Below are 20,930 nucleotides of genomic sequence, written 5' to 3'. Positions count from 1 at the left end.
CAATCAACTTAAAGGCACATAACAACAAAACTTTCATCATTTCCCCCTCATTCTTTTCACATCTTTGTTTCTCCCATGGGGCTGAGCACAGTCTCCCAGTCGGTTCAGGTTGTCTGCAAGGTTAAGGACAAAGCAGAACGAGTCGACTCCTAGAAAGGCTTGTTTGTGAATGGGGAGAGGTTAAGCCTGGAGTCGCTTCCTGCTCCGCCTCTTCTTGGGGGGAAAAGGGGGGAGGGGGAGGAGACAGTCACACACACACTCTAACGGTTTTGTATTTTTAGGTTGCATCTTCGGGAATGGGAAAGATCTTGTCTTTAGGCTGAGATCAGGTGAGCTCCTAACCAAGCAAGGACTTGGGGTGGTTGGGCGATGGAGCTGGGAGGGAGGGAGGGAGAGGTACAGGCAGGCATCCATCCCTCTGTCTAGCGACGTAGGATGCTGCCTTATACAGACTCATGGAGTTGTAGTCAAGCAACATCTGGAGGTCCACAAGGTCCCCACTCCACTTTAGAGCAACTAAAAAATAGAATGCAAGATGAGGCTATGCAGCTAGAGGGCATGCTCATGTCTTAAGTTCAAGGTTCTGGTTTTGGTGTACAAAGCCCTATGCAGCTAGGCACCAGGATACTGATAGTCTCATCTCTTATATACCCAGTCGATCACTGCGCTCTACAGTTGGGTGCCTGCACAGACCATCTTATCAGGTGGTCCATTCCTCAGTCACAAACATAGGAAGAGGGCCTTTAGTATAGTGGCACCGATCCTTTGGAATTTCCTCCCTTTAAATATCAGACAGGCCCCATCTCTGTTATCTTTTCAGCAATTAAAAACCTTCCTCTTTCAACAAGCCCTTTAAGAAGAGACCTTATCCCAGTCTGTCTGTGTTGGAATTGCTTTTTAAGACTTTTTGAAGCTTTTTAAAAATGTTTTGTTCTAAAGCCTTTCATTTTTAAGATGTTTTAGAGTGTTTTTGTTTGCCACTCTGGGCTCCTCCTGGAAGGAGGGAAATGGAAATGGACTGCCTTCAAGTTGATCCTGACTTATGGCTACGCTATGAATAGGGATTTCATGGTAAGTGGTATTCAGAGGGGGCTTACCATTGCCTCCGAGGCTAGTCCTCCCCAGCTGGCTAGGGCCTGCTCAGCTTGCCACAGCTGTACAAGCCAGCCCCTTCCTTGTCCACAACTGCCAGCTGGGGGGCAACTGGGCTCCTTGGGACTATGCAGCTTGCCCACGGCTGCACAGGTGGCAGGGCACGTCACTGCTGAGCCACTCCCTGTGGGGGTGATCTTTAGCTGGCCCTTGACACCCAGGAGACACCAGCAGGGATTTGAACTCACAGACTCTGGACTCCCAGCCAGGCTGTCCTCCCCACTGTGCTATACCAGCTGTTCTGGGAGAAGAGGGGGGGGATACAAATGTAGTAATGACTGGCCGGGGCATGAAAAGGTTGAGAGGGAGAGTCTTGAAAGCAACAAACAACTACACCCAAGCTTGCTCTGGATCCCTATAAGGTTTTCGTTAATCGCCTAAAAATATATGCACGTAATTGTGATTAACAAAACAGAGGTTTTTATTGTATTACCAAAACATTTCGGCTTCTGCCTTACACACACCCCTTTCCTTTGCCTTTTTAAAGTGATTGGCTGACATTCATTCCTGGTGGGGGAAAGAAATATAAATCACTCCACTTTAGGACGCTGCCATAATGAGGACAAACCTGCCCCCAAGACTGGGTGGGCAGTCTTGGAAGAGTGCATGTGTATATGCAAGGAGGAAACACTACTGTGCACACTGTGCATTGAAGCCTAAGGAAATACAAAACTTCTCCCCCCACCACTAATGATGGGCCTCTTGTTTATAAATGATAAAAATCCTATTTTTTGCTCTGAATGTACTGATGGGGCTGTTCCAGTCTCACACTATATTTTTCTGACTCCTCAGGCCAGATATACAATTCATTTAAAATTACCAAGAACAATTTGAAATTTAGTACAGAGGCACTATAATATTGCACCTCCTTTGTCACAAGTTAGTGACAGTTTGTACACTAGTAAATCAACACTTATCTGCAAGTGTTCAGGCAAGTGAAGTCCCATATGCTGAAGTAATTGTCCTATACATTATCAGCTTCTAAAGGAAGTTTCTCATCTTATCTTGGGGTGAATGAACACTGAAGGCAAATTAACAATGGTAAACTAGTATGTCTCCATTAGCATTTGAACTGTGTGATGCACCACTTGATTCACTATTCATAATATAATCATAATCACTTATTTGAAAGTGCCTAAAATTTCCAAAGAGTTGTTTTCAACTAAGTCATACTCAAGAGCAAATGTACTGCCTTCAAGTCGATTCCAACTTATGGCGACCCTATGAATAGGGTCTCCATAGGGGCTGAGAGGCAGTGACTGGCCCAAGGTCACCCAGTGAGCTTTTTGGCTGTGTGGGGATTCAAACCCTGGTCTCCCAGGTCGTAGTCCAACACCTTAACCACTAGATCACACTGGCTAGACCCACTGAAATATGTTTGGCTGAGAGTGTATGGCTTGCCCAGGAACAGCTAGCTTTATGGATGAGTGGAAATATGAACCCAGGTTTCCTAGTCTAACACTAACGTAAATGTACTGCCTTCAATTCGATTCTGACTTACGGCGACCCTATGAATAGGGGTTTCATGAGGCTGAGGCAGTGACTGGCCCAAGGTCACCCAGTGAGCTTCATGGTTATGTGGAGATTCAAACCCTGGTCTCCCAGGTCATAGTCCAACACCTTAACCACTACATCACACTGGCTCTCTAATCTAACACTAGCATTAACACTAACTCTAACACTAGAGTAACATTTTATTTCTGGTTTTACAAAGTGTAAAATACTAGAATAATTTTTAAATTTCACATATTAATTCTTCATGTGCAACAGATAGGAATGCAAGAGGAGAGAAAAATCTGATGAAGAAAACACACATACTCTTTAAAGATAAAAAAAGTTTTATTGTGCAATGCACTTATGAAAAAAGGTGAAAACAAAAAGTACAAAAATATGTTTTATATTACGTTCCACTCAAAATTAAAAAGTGAACTGAAAATTACATTAAATATAAAATATATCAAATTACAAAAAAGATCCTGGCACTTGTAAGTAGAAGGCCTTATGACAGTTAAACATTGACATTTTAGCAGACCTTAAAATTAAAAAAGAAAAGAAAAATTGTACTTAGCATATCTGAACAAAGTAACAATAGGTCTGTATTAAAACTTGATTCTATTTACATATTGTTTCTAAATTAACATCACAGCACACAACAAACAAGCTTTAGCAACTTTTTTAGCACTGTCATATAGTAAACTGCAGCCTATTTCTAATATTCAAGCCAACATTCACAATTCTTAAGATGCATTTAGCGTGTTAAGTCATCTGTTGACTTTTTTCACACCTCTAAAGAAAACATTCAAGTCATGCAAAAGGCATTATGAAGCAAATGTAAGCTCTAAAAACTATTTAGGAATCCAATAAATTAGTTCCATGAGAAATGCTTGCATTGTGCTGCATGTGTTAAACCAGCAGGAGCCTTTTAACATATAGCCTGCAAGAGACAGACTATGCTTGTAAGATGGCTGAACAGTTGGTTAAATCTCTACCATTTTCTTTTATATCGACACTGTTGCCTTCAACAAGATCAGTTTAAAATACTGCATGATACAGAAGAGCATTAGAATATGTACATAATGAATTTATAGCCATCCCCATATAAACAGATGTGCTACTCTATGTAATGTCCACCCAGTTTGTTAAGTGAATCTTTTTTCAATTTATGTTGAATATTTTGAAGCAAAACTATAATGGTATCAGATCTGAAATTTGAACATTAGTGTAATGTTAGTATCAATTTAATATTTCTGCAACCAGGTTTAATAGTTCTCTACGCCATGACTATGTTATGAAGATACAGTATGATTATCTAATGCCCGCTGGCAGATCAGATCTATACATTTCTCAACACTTGACCCTTTTTGCTTCGATATTTCATAGCCATGCTGAGATCTAAGTAATTCATCTCTGTCTAACAACAAGCACGAATAGCTTACTTAAATAAGTCCCTTTTTTCAGACATGGCTTTAGTAATGTAAGAGCTTAACTTTCTGGTAATGTAACAGGATTTAAGCAGTTCTGCAAAATTTAGTCAATAGTCATCATTTTTATTCAAAATAACAAATAATTGCAAATATAATTTGGATAATTAGCCCTTGGAAACCAAAAGGACTTTGTTACAGTTCTGTCCCAAATGGCAAAAAAAAGAGTATCCTTTCTTCATTAAAAATTCAAAATATTTTGTTTACAGAAAAATATATATACAAGACAAAGTGAGGCAAACATGTAGCAAAAGAAGCCCCCTATATACAGTAATTGCTGTTGCTACAATTTATGTAGACTTTGTCCTCTTTGTATGTATAGGGGAACTGGCAATTTAACCCTCTGATTTGGTGACTGCTGATCCACAGACAAGAGATGGAGGTGCTGACTGCACTTTCAAGTTTGCTTACTGTAAAAATCAAACTTTGGGATACCTCTTAAGTAATATTGCAGAGTGTACTAGAAGCAATAGCATGGCAGCAGGAAGGAGCAATCGGTATTTATGCTGGAAGGCTAACAGTGTCAGTCACAAAGGGTTAAAGCCAACATAGCCAACATGAAAGCCAGAATTAGATCCATTGATTTCAGTGGGGCCGAAGTGGCTTAGACTTGGTGATATAAATATAGAGAATGATATAGACAACTATTAATGCAGAACATATGAAGCATCATTTTGAGTTCATTTATTGCACTATAAAGAGTGCAGTACAGGTTCAAATTTGCAAAAATGTTCTCATTAAATCACCATATACACATTTTCCTGAGGGTGTACAATGCATATTACTGTTTTGAGTATAAGCAAACAACAAATACACAAGAGGGTTGAAACATGCAGAATACATTCTTTTTTAGAGTTTGTTGTGCTGTTCATTTCTCTTTTAATTCCATTCCCTCTCTCTTAGAAATCGAAGCAATATCACAAAATGTATGCTTGCCAATTCAAGCCATCAATATGTGCAACAGCAGGAAGATCCAAACCAGTGGAGAGCATTTACAGACAGATCAAAGCGGCCTTTTAGCCCAGTGAATGCTGCCGTCTTAAGTTGTCACAACATTTGGCTTCTTTTTTTGGATTCTTCCCGCATATACTCCTAAAACCAAAACAAAGAATCACTTTTTAATTACAATGTTATGTCTTTAAAATGCCTGTTGTGCATTACAAGCAAGTAGTAACAATGCAGACGCAGGGAAGCTGCAGGTATACTATCCCTTTGCAGAGCCGTATCTTTAAAATATTGTACTTGTATAAACACCTTGAAAATGCCTGTAAAAAGAAACCAAGGCTGTGTGCAAATGCAGGGCACTCAACAGTAATCAACACAAAGGAGGCATTTTTAGCTTCTCCTATTGCCAGCCATAAGTAGTATCTGCTTCTGGGAGGGCTTAATAATTGAACATCAAGGAAGCAGAGCAGGTCCACATCAAGGTGGCCTTAACAGAACAGGCAACAAGAATGTTTTGAACTAGGGCCTTCTATGGCCTATAGGACAGGGATGAGGAATCTCAAGCCCAGGGGCCAAATGCAGCCCTCCAAACGTCTCTACATGGCCCGTGGGACTCTCTCCAGGCCACATCCCTTCTCCCCAGACCATAGCTCTCATCGGCCCTGCTTTGCCTCTTCCTTGAGTTTTTTTGCCTGCCTGGGTAGAATGTCCCTTTGAACTGATAATGCTCCTTGCTTGCCTAGATGGAGGCTAGAGAGGGATGCGAGAGTAAATTAACATGTGCTGCTCCACCCATTTTGGCTCCTGGCCCCATCTTTTACTGGCATGTGGCCCTCTGAAGGTTACCTAGACAGGAATGCATTCTGTCATTGCTATAGGGGATTGCTGCCTTCACCTTAAGTGTACCTGACGAAGCTATAGTAAGCTTGCAAAAATAAATCCAGCTCCAGAAATATCCTTTTGAGGAAATTCTCGCTGCCCAACACTGAAACAACAGAAAGCTGTGGCAAAAGTGGATGGATCAAGGAGTTGAAAGCCCACTTTTGAGTAACAAGAGACCATAAGCCCATGTCGTCAAAGCCCCCGTGACCTTTGGGAGGGAAGCATCTTGTATGTTACATCTTTGAAAACAAAGTTCACCAAGAATCTTTACTTTTTTCTCACTTGGAAAACATAGTAATGGGGAGGAAACCAAGCTTAGTGGTAAGGTCCCACATTCAGTTCCTGACGGCTCTAGTTAAAAAAGGGATCAAGTAGAAAGCGATGTGAAAAGACTTCCGCCTGACAGCAGAAGGAGACAATGCTAGGCTAGATGGAACAGAGGAAGTAAGCTTATGCAGAATGGGAGCATTGGGCCATCTAGCTTAGTATCATCCACTCTGACGGGCAGTGGCTCTCCAGGATTTCAAACAGGGTTCCCTCTCAGCCCCACCTGGAGATGCCAGGGATTGAACCTGGGATCTTCTGCATGCCAAGGAGATGCTCTGCCCCTGAGCTACAGCTCCTTCCCCCCCCCAATAGCCTTGACCTGGAATAAGACCACTCCCTATATTCCAAACACTCACAAAAGGAACAGATGTTCCTTTTGTCCAGCCTTTGGCATAAAATCACCCTAATGTACCTACCAGTTTGGATCATTTGTGCATGTTATGCCTTGGGTCTAATTTCCAGAGACAATGCTTGAAGATAAAGGTTACCAACTTTCAATTAAAAATATGAAAAAAAAAATGATTAAACGAGTTAAAAAGAACGATGAAGAAATACACACGATGCTCAAAGAAGAAATAATGGTAAGGATATGGCACAGTTCAGTGGGTTTCCATAACATTCTGCCATCAGAGAACCCTCTCCATATCAATTTGCTTGCCACAAGACTGTCAATGGACAAGCACTAAACCACTGGCACCCTATTAATGTTAAAGCTAAAAGATCAGAGGGCACGATGCCAGCCCACCTCAGTTGCTACCACTCTCTCTTTGGGGGGGCTTCACATCAGGAAAAGGGGGAGTGGGTGACAGGGCAGAGGTTGGCCTCTTCTGTCATTGGCAGAGCTCTCCATTTCTGGGCCCAATTCACAGTGCTAGTTTTGACCTTTAAAGACCCTCCCTCCTATCTGATTCCCTTCAGTTATATTTGGCATGGCCAAAAGTTGGGGATTATGGGGGTCCAGCAACATTTGGAGGGCACCAAGCAGGGGAACGCTACCCTACCCCAAGATTTTCAATGGAGACTCTTCTCTGGGTGCCCCCGCCATTTGAGCTACGGGCCTTTCCAGAGGTGAACAGCAAATTATGAAATGCTCTCCCCAGGAAGATAAGCCGGAAATCTGCCTTGTCATCATTTATGCACCATTCAAATAACTTTGTCTTCCTACACCTTCCAACTCAATCTGCTCACTTGAATATCTAAGAGTTTTTATGCTGCTTTTAGACTTTGCTTTACTTTAACATTGTTTGATTTTAACTGAATTTTTAGCTTTTCTGAGCTGCCTGGGGATTTATCGGAAAGACGGAGTAAAAACCTCAGTGTTCCCTCCCCCCCTTTAGGGAAGGGAAGGTAAAGCAGGCAAAGGAGAACACTGTTAATGCAAGAAGGGTGGGGTGGGGTGGGGCTCTGCCTGCATCCGTACTGCTCACTGGAACCTATGCAGGGGTCCTTGCACACTCGCTACACAGAACTTCTGCATGCCACAGAGGATTTAAGGAATGTTGCAGGGCATGTATAGTTCAGTCAAGACACCATCGTCCTGTGTAACTGTTAGAGCCATCGTCCAAGCCAGATTTCGGCTGAACATCAGGAAAAACTTCCTAATTGTTAGAGCAGTACGACAATGGAACCAAAGACCTAGGGAGGTGGTGAGCTCTCCAATGCTGGAGGCATTCAAGAGGCAGCTGGACAGCCACCTGTCGGGTATGCTTTAATTTGGATTCCTGCATCAAGCAGGGAGTTGGACTCAATGGCCTTATAAGCCCCTATTTACAAACAGATTTTAGCCTCTTGAGCCTTCACCACCCTTTAGCCCGTTGGGACAATTTAAGAACATTTTCAGGAAGGGGTCTGCAAGCAGAAGGCATGTTCGTGTCAAGGCCAAACCATGACACGGCACTGAATGTGAACCAGCCCACCATGTATATTTTGTAAATTTTAAAGAATATCTCATTTTGTTTATATTGCCCTAAGGTGCCCACAGGATTTTTATAAACAAAGCCTATTTTAATTAAAGGAAGAAAAATGTAATGGAACTGAGATTACAATTCAGGAAGCTCGAAGACTGCAAATTAAAGACAAAATGAACAACCCTTGGCTGTGTGGGGATTCGAACCCTGGTCTCCCAGGTCATAGTCCAACACTTTAACCACTAGCCCACACTGGCTAGACTCACTGAAATATGTTTGGCTGAGAGTGTATGAAATGCAGCTAGCTTTATGGATGAATGGAAATATGAACCCAGGTTTCCTAGTCTAACACTAATGCAAATGGACTGCCTTCAAGTCGATCTTGACTTATGGCAACCCTATGAATAGGGTTTTCATGGTAAGCAGTATTCAAACCCAAGCAACTGCTAAATACACCGTAAGGAATGCTAGAAGTTAAGACTGACTCAGCAGAGAAAATCTTAGCACTTCATATCCAGGAAATATTTGCTCAGGTGGTTATGGCTTTTCAGTCCTCAGCAGGACTTGGAATTATTTCCCCAAACAGGCTGTATCCCACCTTTGTCATGAATTGGCTGGTAGGGCTAAGCTTACACATTGCAGAAACCACCTCTTTGGGCACAAGTGCTCTGCTTACTACGCTACTATCAGTTAGTCCAGTGATGGAAACCTTTGGCTCTCCCCATGTTGTTGGACTACAACTCCTACTATCCCTGATCATTAGCGATGTTGGCTGGGGCTGATGGGAGTTGGATGGCCAACGGTTCTCCAGTGCTGAATTAGTCCGATACAATAGGTGCCATCTGACCCCTTTGGAGATCACATTCATTTTTCTTTGAGACCAACACAAGCAGCCCTTCTCAAAGTGGATTTTAATCCCCAATATGTACTGAGCATGCCATTAATTTTACTTTTAAATAATTGCTCCTCTTTAAAAAATGTTTTATCACAAATGGCTTTTGAAAGCCCAAGTCATCTCCTCCAAACATACACTGAGCTGCAGCCAGATTCTGGTTGGGTGCTGTTTGAGAAACACAAGTGCAAAGCCGCCTTAGAAACACAGAAATAGTGATGTGGTTCTTTGGAACCTGGCTTTTGTTTTTAAACTCTGAACTATGTATCAGTATTGGACCTGAAATTGTTTTCAAATATGTTTTTACAGTTGATGTTTTATTGTTAAATCACTTTTAGGGGAGTTCATGGGAAACAATTCATAAATGAAATAAATCATAAAAGTACTACAGCTATAGAAAACAAGTGCACTCTTACCCTTGCCTAGAAAGGAGTCTTTGAACAGGAGCATTTTGACCCTGGTTTGGCTGAAGAACTCTGTAAAGAAAGAAACCATGTTATCAAGAATGTTTTACAATCAGCCAGGCTATGTTCCGATACAGCAAGAAAAGTCAAGGGACAAAAACCAACTGTAGCTATAAAATGTACAGAAAAAAATACTTTTTTTTTTTTTACACAAACCTGTTTTCTGGAGTCTTTTGTTTCAAAATTTTTTTATTTGGCATTCCCATGTCAGAAGCCCTAAAAGACAAAAAAAAAAGACGTGTATGACATGCATGCAAAAGAACGACTGGAAATGGGGGGGGGGGGAGTCGAATAAATATTTGACTGTATTTCCCATATAAGCGAGCTACCTAAACCGATGCAGACTTCATGAACGTTCCAAAAGAGTGTGCCCTGCCAATATGGCAATGCAGAATACAGTTCAGAATATTGAACTGTGGAGAGGAAGAGGTCCAGAGCATTCAGTGGTCCATAGTCTTGCTGGGATCAGGGTAACAAAGCTCAGCACTGGTACCAACATTAACCATAGTGAAGGCTAACCAGGGTTTTCCCTTGAAACTATGATCTGAAACTCTGTTTCAGGCAAGTTGCAGGTGCTAGTTAAAAGGAAATGCTGATTAGTCTTAGCCATGGTTAATTTTACACTGAACTGATTTGCCTAAGCTAAGGGGAAATTTGCTCCAAGGAGGAAGCATGTATTCTCAAGGCTAGCAGGCAATTCATTCAACATGGTTAGCAGAGAGCCAGCCCAATCTGCATTGAAGAAGCACTGCCAAGCATATCCAATATGCTCACAGCTTTTTTGCTACGTGCTTGGTACATTATTTACAAGGGCTCCCTCTGGCAGGAAGGGCAGGATATAACATTAAAATGAAATATTTGGCTCCCTGACAGCCTCTCCCTCACTTCAGAGGTCACTTTATTTCACAACATGGTGAGCCAGAAGCCAGGCAAACTTTGAATACATTCCTCCCCAGCAATTGCTATCTAGCCATGCCACAGGGCAGTATGCATGGCAAGGGCAAGGGGGCAAGAAGAGAGGTGCAAGAGAGGAGAGAAAGCAGAGGTCCAACTCTACAGAAAGTCAACAAATACCTGCAGCCAACCCGCTTGGTTATCAGAGCAGAATAAACTGAATGAAAGCAGAGGAGGAATGTTCAACATGCTACCAAATAAGATGATAGATTCTTATATATCTGAGAAATTTGGGAGATACTCACACACCCATGCTAGTCATGCCCAGAGTAGACCCACTGAAATTAATGGATGTGAATAAACAACACATCTACTCTGAGTTGAACTTAGCTGGATGCAACACAAAGAAAGGATTTCTGAATGATTTTACGTTCCAGCTCTTTAGACTGGGGAACATCCTGAATCAAGATAATGCCGTCGTCAACAGGAATTCAGAACTGAGATTCCCAAGTTGACACTGATCGTGATACATCACTAAAAGAAAAACTCAGCAGAAAAATGTTTGGACCAAAACTTACCTCATTGTTTCCCTGCCTTTCACAACAACTAACACAACAGACTATTTTGCCAAGACATCTAGCCCCACACATCTGCATACACTGGTGTGATTCCTTTACCGTTTCCCCACATACGTCATGTATTTCCTCCTGTCCAGAGACTTCTGTGTGGCTGTAGAAAGTGTCACTCTCTCTCTTGGGGCCTTTGCTTTGTCCTATACAGGGAAATTCTAGGTATTAGGATTACAATTTTTAATTGAGAACAAACATCATAACAGAACAGATAATGTTCTAAAGCTGCTATCTAAAATATACGTACTAGGGAAGTGGTTCCCTAATTTTCTTCCCCACAGACCACTTGAAAATTGCTAAGGGTCTTGACAAACCATGTCATGATTTTTCTCCCTGTTGCAGCAACTGCAATGTCCTGTGCTAGATTCTGTATGATTTTTAATGGCATCTTTATTTCTTCTTTTATTTTTTATACTGTATGTTACTGTATTACAATTTGCATTTCATAGAATTCAAACTGTAATCCAAAAATACACAAAAGCAAAAACACAATTAAAAATCAATATATTTAACACATACATGCCGCAGATGACTTGAATTATTATTATTATTATTGTTGTTATATTTATTGCCCACCCTTCACCAGTAGGTCCCAGGGTAGGTTACAGAATTTTAAAATACAGCATTAAAAAGAGTTATAACACCACAGGCGTAGGGTGTACTGAAGGCCAGGGTAAAGAGGTGCATCTTTAGAATTTGCTACAAACTGTACAGTGAAGGTGACAGATACACCTCTGTAGGGATGGAATTCCACAACTTAGGGGTTGCCACAGGGAAAGCCCTCTCCCGGGCCACCATCCCCTGAACTTCTGAGGGTGGTGGAACTACTGAGAAGGACCCCTCTGCTGACCTGAACATCCAAGAGGGTCTGTAGGGAAGGAGATGGCTTCTCAGATACTTGGGGCCTAAATCATTTAGGGCTTTAAACGCTAACATGAGAACCTTAAATTGGACCCAGAAACTAACTGTAACCAATGCAACTGTTTTAGAACAGGGGTTATTTGAGTTCTAAAAGCAAATCCAGCCAGTAATCTGACTGCTGCAGCTTGGACCAGTTGAGGTTTCCGAGTGGTCTTCAAGGGCAGCCCCACGTAGGGCACACTGCAATAATCCAGTCTGGAAGTTACCAGAGCATGGAGTACTGTGGCCAAGTTGTCTATCCGAAAGGGGATGTAGCTAGCAAACCAGCTGGAGCTGAAAACAAGCACAGCTAACCACTGAGGCCACCTGAGTCTCAAGTGATCATATTGGATCCAAGAGTACCCCTAAGCTGAGAACCTGCTCCTTCCAAGGGAGTGCAACAGGCCATCTTCCCATCTCCTGTACACAAAAACCTGGAAGACTATCTTTTCAGGATTCAGTTTGTTGGTTGGCCTACATCCAGCCCATCATTGCCTCCAAACACTGGTCTAGCACCTCTCCCGCCTCTCCCAATTCAGACAGAACAGAGATAGAGCTGAGTGTCATCCACATATTGGCGACACCTCACTCCAAAAATCCTCATGACCACTCCCATGTTAAGTAGCAAAGGGGGGGGGCAAGATGGAACCCTGTGGGAAACCACAGAAAAGCTACCATGGCATCGAACAGAAGCCTCCCATAACCACTTTCTGAAAACATCCCTGGAGGCAGGAGCACTGGAGTGCTCCCAAGCCCCTCCTCCCTGAGCCGCTCCAGACGCATATCATGGTCAATGGTATCAAAAGCTGCAGAGAGATCAATAAGAATTAGCAGGGTTGGAGTCCCCTCCCCATCTATCTCTCAACAAATGCAATCAACCAGGGCCACCATGGCAGTTTCAGTGCCATGATCAGTTCTAAAGCCAGACTGAATAGATTCACCTCCAAGCATGCCTGAAGTTGGATCGCCACTAGTTTCTTGAGCACTCTGCCCTCCAAAAGTGCTATTTGCTGCTGGGTGATAGTTATTTAACACTTCTGGGTGCTAGAAATACTTCTTAATGAATGAAGCTCACAGACCACTAGTGGTCCATGGACCACTCTCTGGGAACCCCTGTATTAGGGGAACAATATCCATTGAATTCAGTGGGACTTTTTTGAGCACAGACATTTAAGATGATATTGTAGATCAAGCACTTTCCAGTTTCATGCATTTTTATCCATTTGTTTTGACTCTCCAAAGAAATCTTTTTTCAATGTGTTATATTACTTCTTAAAAATGCTGTTATGTTGTAAAAGGATTTCTGTTAGTCACAACTGAGTTAAGAAGTGTTCTGCCCTACACATATGTGATCTGATGAGATTCACTCCCCCAACACCCAAAACTGCTTGTGTGGCGTAAGAGGGAAAGAATGTTTGGTGGCATGGAGATATACCCTGCTAGAATTTTCATAGTGTAACTTGGTGCATGGAGTTTGGTTGCAAGAAGGACCCAAGACAAAGAAAGAAAACAATTCAGTATGTTCCGCTTCAGGGTTCCAATGAGGCCATCTCTCTTTCAGGAACATTGCATTCCTAGCAGACACAACGCTCTGCCCTCTGCGGCCACAAAACATGCTCAGTCTTCACTGGGCTGAGTGGGGGGAGGGGGGAGAGTAGGTTTTTCTCCCAAAAGAATTTTTTGGACTGGTAATCCTTGGGGCTCCTTCAGCTCATTCTGACACCTCCCTGTTGTTTCTCAGTAGCCCATTTTGATTACAGTCCTTTTGGCACTCACCAGCTGAGATTATTATCAGAGGGAGTCGTTTTCCTACAGGTAGTATTAGTGGTAGCCTGGAGAATAGTGGGGCTACTTCCTTGGAAGGAGGATGGAATAAAAAGCTCTCTCACATATACATACACCACCGACCAATGATTTTCACCTGATAGCAACTAATAACATGAGCTTTTCAAGGTCGAGAGAAAATATATTACTAGGAACAGATAACTCAAATGAAGCGGCGCAACAACACACCAGTTGCCGGAGCATTTTCTCTTTGCGGACCTCTCGGTCGTGACGCAGAATGCTCATTCTCTCAAACACTTCCATTTTGAAAAAGATGTCGTGAATGTCATACAAAGCAGCTCGCAGCTAGGAGGGAAAATATCAAATGCAGTAAGCAAATATTTCAAGGTGTGCCCTTTAGTATTTCTGTGAAACAACTAGACCCCATTATAGACTGAATCTCAAAAGGCTCAGGGTGTGTGACTTCTGGAGAAACTGAGGCACAGCTAACATTACCTCAAGAGGTATCACTTCATGAACTGCCAGAAGTCAAGACCTAATCAGCTGAGCACAAGATGGGGAGACAATCTTGTGGCTCTTTTGGGAAGCCGTCCAGGGTCAGATTATACAGAAGGGAAAGGATAACCTGTCTAATGGAAGAAATCTTTGAAATGTCACAACATCCATATCACTACAACAAAAGAGGCTCAATTTAGACATCTTATCAAATCAGGGTTGAAAGAAACTCAACTATGATTTGGCATGACATCTGAATTTGCAGCACATCGTTTGCAATCAGCCAGTAAAGTATAATTGGGAAAATATGGTTTGAAGTGGGTTTTGCAAACCTTGGTTTGCACTAACCATAGTTTGGTGTGATGTCTGAATCACAGTTATGATCCGCCACCTCTGTAGGTCACTGTAGCCAGACATAAGAACTATTTTAATCAGACAAGAAGCTCCAAACCATGGATTGCCTGTTGTACTTTTGGAAGCTTAAACCACTGTTGGGAGTTCTAAACTGTGTCTTGGCATGATGACTGTGGAAAGAAAAGGAGGGGAAGCAATAATGCAAAAGTGGAGAAGAGGAAACCTCTAGATCAGCCTTTCCCAACCAGTGTGCCTCCAGATGTTGTTGGACCACAACTCCCATCAGCCTCAGCCAGCATTGCCAATGGTCAGGAAAGATGGGAGTTGTGGTCCAACAACATCTGGTGGCCCACTAGTTGGGAAAGGCTGCTCCAGATGCTCAAAAATGATTTATTAGGCTCAGTATATTACACTGTAATCACTTTGTAAAAGAACATTTAGAGAACAATGTTTTGTTTTATAGTACCCTGATGAAGACTGTATCTGAAATGAAAACGTATTAAGCCTCATAAACCTTTTCTTTTTTGCACCAAGAGATTTCCACTCCTCCTGTCCCATGATGCATGCTGACCCAGTGCAAAAGTCAACATTCAAAATCAAAACCAGACAGAGAAAAATTACAGGGAGTTTGCATCCCCCCACCTGCCTGAAAGAACACTTGGCTCTGAGAGTTGCCCTGGGACCGCAGATGCAAAGGAACAAGACAATAGGAACACAGGAAGCTGCTTTATACCACGTCAGGCCATTGGTCCATCTAGCTCAGTAAAGTCTACACTGACTGGCAGTGGCTCTCCAGGGTTTCAGACAGGAGTCTCTCCCAGCCCTACATGCTGGGGATTGAATCTGAGACTTTCTGCATGCAGAGCAGATGACCGACCACTGAGCTATGACCCTTTGGGGGAATAACTGAGACAATCTGGTCTCAATCATCGGCCAAAACAACAAAAGCAAGAACACCAGCAAGGGAAGGTGAGCAGGGCTCATACTGGCTAAATACACCCATTTATAGCTCACCAGTCTGTTCTGGCTGAACTCCCTCCTCTACCCTTTCCGTATGTCTCATCTCTTTTTAGTTGTAAAACTGATTTTTTATTTAGTTTTATTTAGTTTAATTTATATACCGCCCTAAGCCCAGGGGCTCTCTGGGCGGTGTACATAACAATAGAAGGGCCTGCCTTTTTTTAATTGTTGTGAGCTGTCTTGAGAGACAATAATGGTTTGAAAAGCAGGGCAAAAGTACAGTGAAATAGTATAAATAGAGTGGTATTCAGTGCTAGTCCTACTCAGAGTAAACCCATTGATGTTAGTGTACTAATTTAGCTTCATTAATTTCAGTGGGTCTACCCTGAGCAGGACTTCCATGAATACAACCCTAAGATTTCAGCAGCATAAACACATAACGCTGTATGCTTCAGACTATGCATGTATCACCTGAGCTGCCACTCTCTCCTGCAGGTTAGCATCTTGAGCTGAAACGCCTCCTCTCTTTAACGGAGCTTCTGACTGGAAGTTTTTAATGAATTCCATTGTATCCTAAGAAAAACCCACATACATCTGGCTTAACAATAGGGGGAAAAATCATTTCACATTGAATTCGAGAGCAAATATTTATTTGTTTATTATTTGATTTATATCCCGCCCTTCCTCCCAGCAGGAGCCCAGGGTGGCACATCACCAGCAGCTGAGGAAACAGTTCCTTGAAAGGCAACAGAGCAGCTCTCACAGAGGGACACAGAACAGCCACAGAATGACCTCGACAGGGAAAGTGGGTTCAGCACTACCTTTAGTCTCCCAACGGCATCTAGGCAAAAATCACTTGGGACAGTTGTACTGAAACGCTCACAGTTGCAAGACTAGGGGTTGAGTTCAACAAAATTCTTGTGTGACTTCCACTTGTGTGATGGAACTTCCCCTCCCTCTCCTCTGCCCCAGAGGGTTGGAGGAACCCTCAGAGCAGATTTGGGGGGGGGGGCGAGGCTGCAGGAGCACGAGATGGGGAAGTTCTGATGTGTGAGCGCAAGCCATTCCACTTGCGCAAGGACTTTGCTGTATACAACTCTGGATCTGCAGTCCTACAAGTGCCAACCTAGAAATGTCCCACCGAAGACAGTGAAACCTACTTCTGAGCAAACATGCAACAACTGCACTGTAAATTTAGTGCCGAGATGGAGAACCTGTGGCCTTCCAGATATTGTTGGGACTACAACTCCCAGCATCTCTTGACCATTGGCCATGCCAGCTGGAGCTAGAGCTGAAGAACATCTGGAGGACCACATATTCCCTACCCCTCGTTTAGTGAAACTGTGTTATTAGAGGCTTTCTAATCTTGTGTATTCAGCTCTACATCCTTGCATTTATTTATTTTAATGCATTGGACTAAACGCATGGCCAAACTATAGTACCGAAGCTGTCCATGACCCTCCAGCAATCCAGGTGCACCTCCTGCATAGGAGACAAGAAACTTCCTTTACTCCAGGGAGTCTTGCTCTGATGTTGTGCTAAGAAGGAAGCAGTGGTCAAAAAAACCCTGCAGCCTTCCAGAGATGGGGGATGAGGAATCACAGACTACACTAGCGGATGAAGTATGTTAGCTGAGAACAAGAGAAGGAGTTGGGGAGGAGAAAAGACAGGAGGAGCGGACGTTGAGAGAAGAAAGATGACCGGGAAGGGGCCTTAGAGAACAACAGCTGGTCAACACGGGAGATAGAGGAGCAGCAGTGGCTTGAATGTCTGAAAAGAATCCTGAGTTTGTTAAACAGCAGCTGTTGAAGACAAAAGGAAAACAGCATGCACAGTGTCGATTACACACATGCATGGACGGCAGAAGGCTCCTTACTTTCACAGTTTGTCTAAGGTGTTTCAGTTTCTCTGTCTGCAAGAGTCTACGAGTTAGAAATCCTTTTGCCAGAGCAGATATCCTGTTTAGTTTCCTTTTCATCTCAGAACTGTACACCTTAGGGAGAAAAAGAAAGAAGACACCACTGAACAAGAAGGCAACACGTCCACGTCCCCCCACATTTATGCACAGCAAGAACGAAGAGAAGGGTTTTTCTCTCTTGCTTAATACTAGAATCCAGGAGTTATCCAATGAAATGGAATGTTGGAAGATTCAAGACTGACGAGAGGAAGTCCAACAATGCTCTATGTATAGTAGAACGATGAAAGAACTGAGCATGTTTAGCCTGGAGAAAAGAAGACTGAGGGGACATATGACAGCACTCTTCAAGTACACAAAAGGTTGCCACACAGAGGAGGGCCGGGATCTCTTTTTGATTGTCCCAGAGCGCAGGACATGGAATAATGGGCTCAAGTTGCAGGAAGCCAGATTTCAAATGAACATCAGGAAAAACTTCCTGTTAGAGCCATACAACAATGGAACCCATGACCTAGAGAGGTAGTGGGCTCTCCGACACTGAAGGCATTCAAGAGGCAGCTGGACAGCCACCTGTCAGGAATGCTTTGATTTGGATTCCAGCACTGAGCAGGGGGTTGGACTTGATGGCCTTATAGGTCCCAACTCTACTATTCTATGATTCTATGATTCTCCATAGGAGAATGGCATATCAAAAAGGGCGGTTGGAATTACCACTTAAATTTTAAAAAATCAATATGCCAAATACTAATAGACCTTTGATAAAAGAGCTGTGAAGAAATGGTTAGTTTTGCCACTAAAGCTATAATATTTACTCCTGTAAATGTTCAGCTCCCTACCTGAGACCATCGCATTTTACTCCTGCTAATAGACCTGGATGCCAAAACTGATTTTCCACTTGCTGGTGGTTCCCAAAGGTAGAATGGAGATTCAGTGGTCAAACCAGGTATGGTGGTATTGGCAAAACCTGTATTTAAAAAAAATGAAATCATGATTAAGCAACTGAATATCCAGAAGAAATACCTATGTTCATTAAACTCATTGATTAAAAAGGGAGGGAGGAGAAAGGAAAGATCATTACTTTTTGTTCCTAAAATCTCCATATATCCAGCACATAAAATTCTATTAAAAATTAACACATCTAAATAGCAAATTCTTCATGGATTATTTTAAATTAGACTACATATGAAAATCAATACACATTCCCCTTTTACCAGCACTCTCAGAGTTTATGCTCTGGATTGTTTCCACTCGAGTCAGCACAGATTGCAACAAGCGAGGGTCACTGGTCTTTCTCCACTCCAAATCCATCCCACTGCCAACAGCAATTTGGGGAATGTCCATTTCAGCAATTGCCATTTTCGTCCCTTTAAATCTGCGTTCCTGCTCTTCTATCTCCTGCCAGTTGGAGAAACCAGAGACTGGGTTACAATAAAAAAATGGACACACCTCTCTAAAGATCTTCACAAATAACATTCCAAATGGCTGCAAATCATTCACTCTGTCCACATGCAGTGGTGGCCCTATGACTGTGGAATTCCCTCCCCTGGACATTCTGCTTGGCTGACTTTCTTGCAGCCTTTATGTAGACTCTAGTCTTTGGTGTTTTTTTAATGCAACTGTCGGGGGACCACATGTGAAAATGGATGCACTCAAAGTGCAAAAACACAGCAGTTACCTTCCAAAAGATTTTCCCATCAGCTCTTCTACACTATTTTAGCTAATTTTGTGCCATTCATTACATTAATTTACATTAAGAAATTTTACAGGGGCCGGTGGGTTCTACAAAAACTGTTTTAGTACCACAGTGGGAAATGGACAAATCTGGGAAAGGCTTTGAGGAGTTATAAAAAGCTTTTTGGGCATCACATAAAGGATCCATGGGAGCAAGCAGTTTGTTTGTTTATTTATTTATTATTTGGTTTATATCCCGCCCTTCCTCCCAGCAGGAGCCCAGTTAAAAAGCAACAACAGCTACTAGCGCTGATGGCTATGTTCTACCTCCAGGGTGAGGGGTAGCGTGCTTCTGAGTACCAGAATGCTGGAGAATGCTGTATGATGATTGGCTGAGTGTTTGAACGGCTGAAGGTATGAATGAGAGGATGACAGTTGAGTCGGGGGGGGGTGGAGTTGTTATTGAGGAGGTCGGTTGGCAGAGTTCTGAGGGAGGCTTGGATTGTATTTGGCTGATATTTAGGCAATATATGTATGACCAGAAACATAAAGAGTGACACTATATGAAACCATACGCTTGTTAAACATACCTTACATAATCTTGTTATTTCCTGGTGTTTATAAATAAGTATTTTATTGGTTTACCAAAGCCTGATCCTTGGCTGGGGCTTTCACAGACCAGAAGGGTGGGCAGGGTATTTACCAAGGCGGAGAAACAGTATCAAACGGTGGCAGCGGGGAAGAGATAGTGTATCATCAAGTATCCAGGGCAACCCAGGGCTGTATGCTTTATTGGCACAAAGATACAGGGGGGTTGTGGCCTGCAAGTGCACCCAGACACAAAGTAGCAATAAGCCAGAAGGGAGACTAAGGCGAAGTCTCTAGCAGTATTGTTTACAGGGAGTGACTGGTGGTGCTGCCTAGCAGTGGGATCTTGTGAAATCTGTGCTAGAGTGAGCTAAAGAAAAATAAAAACGTTTCTCCCTGGTGGGAGCCATGGGTGGGAGCCTGACAGGTGGTGCCAGTGGGAGGAACATTACAGAGCTCAGCGCAGCTTACAGCCAGCGCACAGGGAGCCTTTCATCCAGGAAACTTATAGGGCTGGACCCACTTGGCTTCAGCAGGACAAGTGAACTGTGCACCTTCAAACAATGTTCCAGACCGTGTAGGCGCCACCTGCTGCAATCCCCAATTTCACCCATCTCATGGCGACCTCCGGTCTCTCCATTTACAAACACGTTCGGCTGAGGCATGCTGACTGTAGTAATTGTCTGCCTCTTGCAGCAGAACAACTCCCAGTGGCTTTTTCCTGCCTCTTGGACCCAGCTCTGAAAGCAGGCATTAATTATGCCACAGCCTCCTGGAAGGCCCTTTCCATCTTGGTATTAAAATAGTCCAGCAACCTGGCCTGATGTTTATTGTGCAGAGTTTTCATGATGGGAAATGGCTGCTCTACCTAGAGGCTAAACACACAAGCCAGGAAGCAGGTTGTTTTTCCTCACCCAAATGGCGCTCAGTTCAGATTTGTGGCTCCTTTGGATCCAGCACCAAGAGACAGAAACATCATCAGCTTGCACTGGCCAGAATCAAAGTCCTCCACTTAACATACTTTAACTTGGCCTCTCACCTTCTGCAGCCTTTCCTGTTCTCTCTCTTGCTCAGCGATCAATAATGAGAGTTGCTGAGCATGCTGCTCTTCCAGTCTCCTCCTCAGTTCTTCAAAGGCCAGCATTTTCTGTTTTAGAGCTTCCTCTTCTAAAAAAAAGCAGCACTATTG

General features: G+C 43.0%; 1 protein-coding gene and 1 long non-coding RNA gene across 4 annotated transcripts in view; one reads left to right on the top strand and one right to left on the bottom strand.

Moving 5' to 3' along the window:
* Positions 1-225: 225 nt before the first annotated feature.
* Positions 226-7,670, top strand: LOC133371631 (uncharacterized). Its single transcript, XR_009759357.1, has 3 exons — positions 226-329; positions 955-1,071; positions 5,037-7,670. It is a non-coding gene; the product is annotated as an uncharacterized LOC133371631 (long non-coding RNA).
* Positions 2,973-20,930, bottom strand: part of CCP110 (centriolar coiled-coil protein 110) — a 31,572-nt gene continuing 13,614 nt past the window's right edge. For 2 of the 3 annotated variants that reach the window (XM_061599181.1, XM_061599182.1), the window contains exons 5-14: positions 20,781-20,908; positions 18,694-18,877; positions 18,319-18,446; positions 17,444-17,560; positions 16,039-16,140; positions 13,987-14,103; positions 11,122-11,216; positions 9,707-9,766; positions 9,503-9,562; positions 2,973-5,225 (exon numbers count right to left, since the gene is read on the bottom strand). In XM_061599181.1, coding sequence (XP_061455165.1) covers positions 5,150-5,225; positions 9,503-9,562; positions 9,707-9,766; positions 11,122-11,216; positions 13,987-14,103; positions 16,039-16,140; positions 17,444-17,560; positions 18,319-18,446; positions 18,694-18,877; positions 20,781-20,908 — 1,067 coding nt within the window. In that variant the 3' untranslated portion in view covers positions 2,973-5,149. The remainder of the gene's footprint in view (positions 5,226-9,502; positions 9,563-9,706; positions 9,767-11,121; positions 11,217-13,986; positions 14,104-16,038; positions 16,141-17,443; positions 17,561-18,318; positions 18,447-18,693; positions 18,878-20,780; positions 20,909-20,930) is intronic. The other variant, XM_061599183.1, reaches the window with a different exon arrangement.

Source organism: Rhineura floridana, chromosome 17 (genome assembly GCF_030035675.1).
Source record: "Rhineura floridana isolate rRhiFlo1 chromosome 17, rRhiFlo1.hap2, whole genome shotgun sequence".
Classification (NCBI taxonomy): Eukaryota; Metazoa; Chordata; class Lepidosauria; order Squamata; family Rhineuridae; genus Rhineura; species Rhineura floridana.
Note: the sequence above shows the minus strand (reverse complement) of the source record. Positions and strands in the feature narration are given on the sequence as shown.